This window comes from Cupressus sempervirens, chromosome 3 (genome assembly GCF_028749045.1).
Source record: "Cupressus sempervirens isolate cs-2001-9-10 chromosome 3, ASM2874904v1, whole genome shotgun sequence".
NCBI classification, from domain to species: domain Eukaryota; kingdom Viridiplantae; phylum Streptophyta; class Pinopsida; order Cupressales; family Cupressaceae; genus Cupressus; species Cupressus sempervirens.
The window spans coordinates 610,874,551-610,884,261 of record NC_143120.1 but is presented as its reverse complement, the minus strand read 5'-3'; the positions used below and the strand labels follow the sequence as shown (position 1 = coordinate 610,884,261).

At 34.7% G+C, this 9,711-nt stretch overlaps 1 protein-coding gene across 2 annotated transcripts; it reads right to left on the bottom strand.

The window, feature by feature from the left end:
• Positions 1 to 6,477: 6,477 nt before the first annotated feature.
• Positions 6,478 to 9,088, bottom strand: LOC149568157 (F-box protein At4g35930-like). Of its 2 annotated transcripts, XM_089817520.1 has the most exons (4): positions 8,846 to 9,088; positions 7,569 to 7,643; positions 7,351 to 7,463; positions 6,478 to 7,152 (listed from the first exon to the last, which is right to left on the bottom strand). In XM_089817520.1, the coding sequence occupies exons 1-4, from the start codon at positions 8,930 to 8,932 to the stop codon at positions 6,888 to 6,890; spliced, it is 540 nt and encodes a 179-aa protein (XP_089673646.1). In that variant the 5' UTR covers positions 8,933 to 9,088; the 3' UTR covers positions 6,478 to 6,887. The 2 variants fall into 2 exon arrangements, with proteins under 2 accessions (XP_089673646.1, XP_089673647.1); XM_089817521.1 differs by lacking the exon at positions 7,569 to 7,643.
• Between the last annotated feature and the right edge of the window lie 623 nt (positions 9,089 to 9,711).

Here is a 9,711-nt window from a genome sequence, read left to right as displayed (position 1 = left end):
CATTCCCCTATCTGATGCTCACTACAGTACATATTAGTGATGCATCAACCTAGCTACATTGAATATCTATCAAGTTGATGCAAAGAAGTCAGAGCTCATTGCATATGAATCGGTATATCAGGTACATTATAAATTTATTGTATAAAGTCTTTTGCATTTGATGTCAAAGAGGGAGAGATTAAATATGTCATGTTCATATCAAAAGAATTGAGGGATACTAATTTCATGAATCAAAGGAAGTACCTTGTATATCATCAAGAGGGAAAAATTGATCAGATGGTCTCTCAAGACAAAATGTTAGAGGGAGAATATTAGGAGTTCTAATGGATAAAGAATCAAAATGAAACTAAGGATATTATAAAATCTTATAAATCATTTTGATTGCTCTAAGGTTTCCTTGCTTATGACATGTTGTGTTGCCATCAATGTCAAAGAGGGAGATTGTTGAAAATAGAACTATTCAATTATATATTGCCATTTATGTTACACAAATGTTACATTCTAACCAAGCACTACTAGTAGTAACCAATCTCAGAAGACTCTAGTATCAGTCGAGCAAAAGTTTAGAATAAGCCAAGTTCAGTGATCAAGAGTTAACCGAGGTAGATCAGTCATTGAAGGATTCAAGTATTAACCAAGTCAGGTTGATTAACAAAGGGGATTAGTGTAAACTAAGTCAATTTGGTTACCAAGGAACTCATTGGTAACCAAGTGACCCAATTTCAATATCAACCAACCTATAGCAAAACAATTTGTTTTTAAATTTGGTTTATGCAAGTCAACTTAGTGGATGTTAATTTTTTATTTGTAAAGTTATTCAAGCTGAATTGAAAATGGGTTTCATATATGTGAAAGGTCAAGTTGTGGATTGAAGTGCAAAGTAGTGGAAGAAGATAAGTTGCAAATAAAGAAGGATATATGATTAAGGGTAGAACATCCAAGGAGTTGCAAAGAATATTCTAATCAGGAAGGATCTAGAGGATAAGCTAGAACAATTATCTGAATCTGCAAATTAGTTGCTTCACCAATTAGGTCAATCATTTTTACTCTCTAAGAATTGTAGCAGTGAAGAAATCTCTTAACAGAGTTGACTCAACAGTCATTTTTAAGTCCTCTAACAAGGTGGCATTTCTAGATTGAAGTTTCTTAAGACCTCTAACAAGGCCACTCCTAACATGGTGATTCAAATCCTTTAACAGAGTCACACCTAATAGTGTGTTTTATAACCTTTAACAAGGTTGGCTCCTAATAGGCCTCACTTCAAAAGAGTGAAGAGTTGTAACTAGTTGCATTGGTGGTTTTCTCATATTGGGTTTCCACGTTAAATCTTGGTGTCTCATGTGTTCATGTCATTTTCTTAATGATTTATCTTTCTGCAACTAAATTGCTAAAGGTTAATAGACATTAATATCTCAAGATTGCTTTGTTAACCAAGTTACAGTGAATATCCAGTTCTCAATGAGTTGTGCATGGTTTTGAGTTTATAAGATGTTTGTATTGACATCTAAGGGATTTGGAATTGTTTTAGTGGTACCTGATTCACCCCTCCCCTCTCAGTTACTCCTCTTATATTTCCAAGAGGTAATTGCAGAGGTGGCCACCCATAGGCAAAAAGAGGGTTCGTATGAAGTAGAAGTCAAAGATTTTAAGGTTACCACCATGGATTTGGGAGTCCTTATCAGGGACACTGGCAATCACAACTTTAAGTTCTCAGCTAACCACATGTTGAATCAATCAAAAAAAGATAGCAAGGAGAAAAGAGATTAAACAAATGGTCATTATACTTCCCTTAATCTAGGTTCCACAGTCTTTTGATCCTAACTCCTCTGGTAGCCAACAATTAGTCAAACAGATGCAAAGAGGGAGGCTATTTCTAAAGGTGATGAATGATTAGATCAGGTCCATTGTGAAGGAAGGAGTTAAATTCATCTTGGATTTTACCAAGCACATATGCAGAGGGAGAGGTGCTATTTAGAGAAATCCAAACTATCATTCCTATGTGGAAAATATATTAAAGTTGATATGGGGCAATTATTTTCCAAGTGCATGAGGTAGTAAAATATGGCATGATGAAATTCCTCTCCAAAAATCCCATGAAAATTGTGGATCCATGTATGCTTTTCATATTGAAAAGCAACATGAGTTGGAAAGACTCCCTATATAAAGTTGTCTTAAATGAAATGCAAGTGATTGAGAATGAGATCAAAGATATGCATAAAGGAATTCTGAAGGACATGCAGATAATTAACCCTACCAGTATCCTGCAGTTTGAGGATGGAAACATAGATTCAAAAACCTTAATAAAGAGTTTCCAAGATGCCAATTTCAAGATTAGGGACAATAACACTCCTACTTCCCAAGATTTCACTACTATGGCCAACATGGAGTCTATGTTGTATTTGAACAAGGAGCTCATGCCTACACAGAGCAAAAGAATTAAGGAGCTAAAGTGGCAAAAGGACGCTTGCAGGTTGAAACTGCTCAACCTAAAGAAACCACACTCTCATGCAGCCCAGGAGTTCACTAGTGCTTTCTAGAGCTAGAAGTTGTTTAAGCACGACACATTGGAGAATGATAAGCTTGATGAAGAAACTTAGTTACGTGGTGGTTGTCCTTTTCAAATTCTCGTTTTAAAATTGTTTTAATTGGTTATGTTTAGGAACTATTTGTAAACGAGATGGCTGGGTTTTGATGGAGGCCTATCTGATTCTAAAGCTATATATGTTGGGGCATAAAACTGATTAGGGGTTAGCTTTAAGATAGAGATAAGATAGTCTTAATAGTAGTATTACTTTTTGTCTTTTTGGATGGTAATTGGTGGAAAGTAAGGATGATAAAGTGAATGTTGTTAATGTTGTTTTTAAGCCTTTGGGCTTGAAAATTTACATTTATATATCTATCAATACATATTATAGATTCAAGACTTTGACTTTGAACTTTGATGTGGTGGTTACTTTGTGAACCATTGTGTCAATTATTCATGACATTGATTAATATTTTAAATTTTTGTTCATATGTTCTTAGTTCTTACTTTGTTTTATGCATTTAGAATATCTTAGTTTTTCCTGAAGTTTTGTTTAACACTGATAGAACTTTGTGTTTCTCAGTCACTTTATATATCTACAAATTGTAGATTTCATCTCTGTACCCAAGAGTTCATGATAGATCCTTAAGAACTTTCTAGTAAAAGTGTGTATGTGTTTATTCTTCTTTAGATATAAATTCATTGATAATCTATCAGAGGGAGTTGTACCTCTTAGAATTCAAAGGGAAATGGTTAAAGAAACATTTATCCAACTGTTGTGAGCTTCATTGGTTTCCCATCCTAGGTGTAGAGCAAGTTATTTAACTTTAAAAAGGGGAAAACAATTTGTTCACCAACAAACCTCTATGGGGAGTAGCATGAAATGAAGCCCCTAAATTGTCGATACTTCCTAAAGAAAGAAGCAAGGCATCATCTTTGAATTTATTACTTACTACATTTTCCTACTGGTTCCCTTCTTATTTGTCTCCTTCATCATTCTATTGAGTACAACAATCTTTCTTCTTGTGCCTTGGTTTTCCATAGTACCAGCAATCTTTTGGTCCTCTTGATTGAGACATCTTCCCCTTTGATTTTCTTCTTAATTTCTCATGACTTCCTAAATTGTTTCCTCTCTCAGTCATTCTGTCTCTATTTTGTGTGTTCAAACACTTCCTACAAGTTTCCTCACTTGGAATAACACCAATCACATCATCAAATTTTAGGGTACTAGATCCACAAACACAATTACTCACAATCATTACCAAGTCATTCTAGCTTTCAGAAAAATAACACAAAATTAAGAAATCTTTAATTTCTTCATCAAAATTAACGTCACAAAAGGTAACTGACTAGTAACCATATTAAACTCATTTAAATAATCTACAATAGATCCACCTTATGTCATCTTGATAGTAAATAAATGCTTCATGAGAAATACCTTGTTTGAAGTGGAGGGCTTTTCATACATTTTTGCTAGGGTTTATGTCAACTCTTCAACAGTCTTCATTTTTGTAATATTAAACATCGTCGATTACATCAAGCATAAATGAATACTTCCAAGTGTCTTTCTGTCTAGAATCTCCTTATCCTCATCTGTCATAGCGGTCGATTTCTTAGTTTTTCCTTGTAATAATCATCATAAATTCTTTTGAAAAAGATAGTCCCCCATTTGCATCTTCCATAACTGAAAGTTCTACCCATTGAACTTCTCAATCTTTAGTTTACCCTCATCTATCATCGATGAGACTTTCCTACAAAGGATAACTGAAACAACCTTGCTGTGATACCACTTGTTAGGATTTGAAGAGACGAAAATAACAATTACATGCAAATATAACCAACATCAAAATAATAATAATAATGCACACATAAGAAATTATAAGACCGTGGTTCACCCAATACTTGGGCTATGTCCACTAACAGCGAGTCCAATATTTTAATCTCTAATGATTACAACCTCATTACAATTTGTAATCCCTTACAACTCAATACTATCACAAGAAGCTATTATCACATCACACATTATGAAATCCCCAACCTTAAAAGCCATTTTATACCAGTATTTTTGTCGCTTTAGGGTTAAAATTAGTTACAACATGTCAGCCCAAAAATGTTGATAAAATAGCCCCAAAAATTTGTTGTACTTACCTAATCAATCACCACAAACTACCAATCTCCCACTTGGGGACTGATTAGACTCCACATTAGACAACAAGCTCCCACTTGGAGACTGATTCTGTAGCAATTCCCACTTGGAGACTATTCCTGTAGCAATATTGGTACTCCATGAGGCTCCCACTGGATGAAACCACATTGACTCAATTGTTCCTTTATTCTTTTTAGCCTAGAAGACCAACCGAAGCTAAAGAGGAGTTCAACTTCTCCCTTTTCACTACCTTTGTAAACATATCTATTGGATTATCATCTGTATGTATCATGTCCAGCTCTAAATGTTCATCATCTAAAACTGACCGAATGAAATGGTACCACAACTAAATGTGTTTTATCTTCGAATGAACAGCAAAATTCTTGGCAAGATGAATGACATTTGGCTATCTGTACACAAATAATTATCCCTTTGAACCATGAAGTTTCCACTCAACTATGAGGCTCCCACTAATTTGTGAGACTTTCTTATAGAGGATAGCTGAAACAACCTTGCTCTGATACACTTGTTAGGATTTGAAGAGACAAAAATAACAATTACATACAAATACAACCAATATTAGAAAAATAATAATAATGCACACAAAAGAGAACACAAGACACAAAGATTTAACAAGGTTCACCCAATCCTTGAGCTATATCCACCAACAAGTCCAATATTTTATTGTCCAATCATTACAACCTGATTATAATTTTTAATCCCTTCCAACTCAATATCACCACAAGAAACTATTATCGCATCACACATTATGAAATCCCTAACCCTAAGCCATTTTATAAATGTATTTTTGTTCATTATGAAATCCCTAACCCTAAGCCATTTTATAAATGTATTTTTGTTGCTTTAGGGTTACAATTAGTTAGAACATGTCGGCTCAAAAATATTGATAAAATAGCCCTAAAAAAATTCTACTTCCATGATCAATCACCACAAACTAACAATCTCCCACTTGGGGACTGATCAAACTCCACACTGAAGTTAAAGAAGAGTTTAGTTTCTCTCTTGTCACTACCTTTCTAAATATATTTGCTAGATTATCATCTATATGTATATTATCCAGCTGTAACTATTCATCATCCAAAACTACACTTTTGATTATTTGTAAACAAATAATTATCCCTCTGAACTGTGAGGTTCCCCTTCAAGTGTAACTTGCTCCAATACCACCTGTTAGGACAAAAATAACAATTACATGCAAATATAATCAACCCAATATCTAGAGTACATCCCACCAACAAGTCTCATATTTTATCATTCTTTTTTTATATTTATGAAAAAAGACTAAATGTCCCCTTCCTAAGACCAACCAAAACAGTGACAGCATAGCGGCTGCCATTTTTGCATCCACAAAATAATTATACACATCAAAGGCAGTTGTTCGTTATCCAAAGTTTTGAAAAACTCAGAGCACTCGCTCAGCATTAAAGTACAGTATAGAACCAAAAAGATCACACGGTCAAGAGAATGACACTATCACACCAATTTATAGTGTATCAGATGGCTGAAATGTCAGATGGCTGCAAAACCCTCATGTGTATTTGCAATAATAGATGGAATTTAATGTTAAGGCCATTATCAAAGAGCTTTGCTCGAGATCACATCGCCTGCCATTATGTCCATTTTTGCGGCCTTCTTGATATAAATGAAACGAAAAATGAAATTAAATTCAATCCTCTCAATCTTTAAAACTCACAAACTATCACATCTTTGAAAAAGCAAAACCTTTCCGTACATTTTCTAATAGCTCATTTATACGTACTCAATTATTTTCAGTAGAGCCGCATCATTTACAAGAAAACTGGTTTTTCGAAAGCTTTTATTATGAGTACAAGAATTTGCTGAAAAGACATTATTGACCAAGGGAACCGGAGGCCTGCCAAAGAATACAACATTGTTGCGTTACAACTATCTGTTCCTTTCAATCGTATTCTGTTGAACGGAATCTCAAAATTGTCATTTGGGACTCTTCAAAAAGAAGAGGCTCAATAGCCCTATATATACAGCAACAAACGATCTAATGAATTGCTCACAAGCAGTGAGATTTCTCTATATAATACAGATTGTGATATTGTTTGACTATACTGAAAAATATAAAACAGAATTTATAGGCCACTCCATTCCTTCTCTGTATGTATTTCCTTTCTAATTCCAACCGAGGAGCTAAAAACCCTATGAAGGAAGAAATTATAGTCTGTTTCAGAATATGGCTTCACAGAGCTCATCCTCAACAAACAAGACTCTCCCAGTGGCACTACAGCTTGATCTCAAGAAATAACTCTGGCTTGGGTACATTGCATTCTCATCCTTGGCTGGAGTTCCTGAAAGGAACAGATCTTTGGGAATTGCCATTGTGTCTTCAGAAAATAATTGTGGCTTTTGAAATTTCCCTACACGCTTGGGTGCACTAGGAGTTGCAAGCCTTCTTGCTGAACTATATAAATATTCTAACCCTTCAACAGTGCTGTATTCAATACGAATCGAAAATGTCAGAGAAAATATACTCTGTAAATCAGATAGCCTCTACAAGGCAAATAGCAGTCAGACTGAAAGCAGACGCTTTGAATACTTGTACCAGTTCTTTCTCTAACCCTTAAAAAAGAACTCTAATCAGCTCAAGCAATAAAAATCTTAAAAAGAGCACTCTCTAAAAATTACCAACCTTGCAGAATTTTCTGAACTAGCCTTCGGCATCAACAAATTTGCTCCACGTTTAGGATCTCGTACACGAACTGGTGTAGAAAAATCAAAATGCATTTTCCTAGCAATTAGCACCTGTTTGAAGAAAAACAAGCCTGTTAGCTGGAATCTTCACTTATTGATGTATGATTTAAATATAAGACCATTATGAAATTTAAAATTAGAAGTATGATCCCTCACAGCATCTCTGAATTTGCTTGACACACAGGAGAGAGGCTTGAGTTCATCATGATGTAAATTGCAAATTATTTCAACCTGTCATCAAAATTACGATGGAAAGATTACTTCCAATAACACACAATGCCGAATTAAATTGTTTGGGGCCATACTCGAGAATATCGTTAAAACGGTTGCAACCCAAATGTTTAAAGAAAGCAACTAATGGCTTTGAACGTCGTATTTCAATAACATTAGTAACAAATAAATTTAAAACCCCTTCGCTGAGTGGGCATATGTTGTTTGTCTCCCCTGTTTTCGTGGCAAATTGTAATTCACGAAGTTCAAAACAATTCAACATTCTTGTCAATTGGGGCCTCGTGAAATATTTTTCTCATGGCTCTTTAGTTAACTATTTGCGCCATGGACCGCCAGCACCAAACGCCAAGCAATACCACAATGAACTGTGAAATCCAACACTAAAACCCTAAATTGTGAGAAGACATAAATGGAAATCTAAGATTCTACTTTTGTAAATCAAAATTAGAACTCCAAACAATCAGAATCAGATTCAATATCTAGAGGATTATGAAAACACTTGATCCTTTATGCAATGCCCGTCAGAAGTAATTGTAAATCGTTCTATATATTTCCGCCATTATCCCAAACAGTTCTAATATAAAACTACTTTCCAGCCCATAAATGCTTGTTTATCCTACTAGTCAAAAAACGAGCACACCACAAATTTTAGTACTCTATGCAATGTTCCCGAAAAATATTAGTATTCCATGCAATGGAGAAATCCTGTAAAGCAGATATATACTATTAATGAGAGAAATATAAATCAAGTTCTCGTTTGTCTTCTAATACAGTTCAGAACGTTTATTGCCCTAATAATTTGAGGAGAAGGCTTAGTAGTTGAGCACTGAGATCCACTACCTCCACTTGGAACCATTTGCGGCAAGTAATCGCATGAAGAATAAAATGAGTGAAGGCATAATTTGCCTCTGACTTGTTAAAATTATTTAGGATATTAATCTTTAGTCCATTGCAGAGGATTTCTCAACTCAATAAAAAAAAAAGGATTCGGTCCAGAGATTTTCAATATAAAGAAAATATGATATAATAAATAAAAAGTTTAAACGATTTATTCAATAACTTAGACATCCCATATGATTTGGTGTTCCTGCAACAACTACTTTTTATATTTTTCTGTGTTTTTACATAATTTGTTGTATCCAAACACTAGTTCTGATTATCCTCTAAATTCAGATAGAACAGCAACTGTACGTTTAACTTACCAATAGATCTGAAGGCAATGTTTCAATATTCGTCGCATCTCCCTCCAACTGCATCTTCGCTTTGGAAGCCTTATCGTTGCACTTCATCTTTAAATCTGTACTGGATTCCTCCTTTTAACACATTCTTATTCAGAACCAACCAACAAATGGGAAGACAAAATTGTGATCAAGAACTAGGGTTTGCAGCTACTGAGAAGATATCCAAACCTAATTCAATATAATCCCTGAGAAAATATTATACTCGGCTCTCAATATGTTGCCAACCCCTTTATAACATATTTGAATGGAGGACGGGCGGAAACTCAAAAAACATTTGAATGGAATTTTCTCTCATTGTTTCGCTGTGGCACGTGCCAAAGTGGTTTCACGTGTCAGTTATGCAAACCTACGCACGTGCTGTGATTGGGTGACGATTAACTGACCAAGATGACGTGTCAGTAAGTTGAAGGAAGGACAATCGGTAACATTGTTTTCCAGACTGAGGGCGTGATTGGCACTTGCTATGGTGCAACATATTTGCACCGGCCTATGAATCTACGCAACAACATATATGTACCATTATTCAATGGAATTATAAAAGACTTCCACTATTTAACACTTGAAAGAGGCGCATACATGTTGCCCCTAGCATGAATGTCATGCCCCATGCCATTGAATGGAATGCCATATTTTCTGACACATAATGATGCGGCAGAATGTCTATCACCTCATAGGCCGCACAATATGTTTGTCCTTAACAAGGTAATTTTTTACTTTGCTTTCTAATTGTAATTTTCCTAACTTATATTATTACTATATTTTTATATTTATATTGTTGGTTTTTAATTTTAATTCTATTATTCTTATGTTTTATATTAATAGTGTCT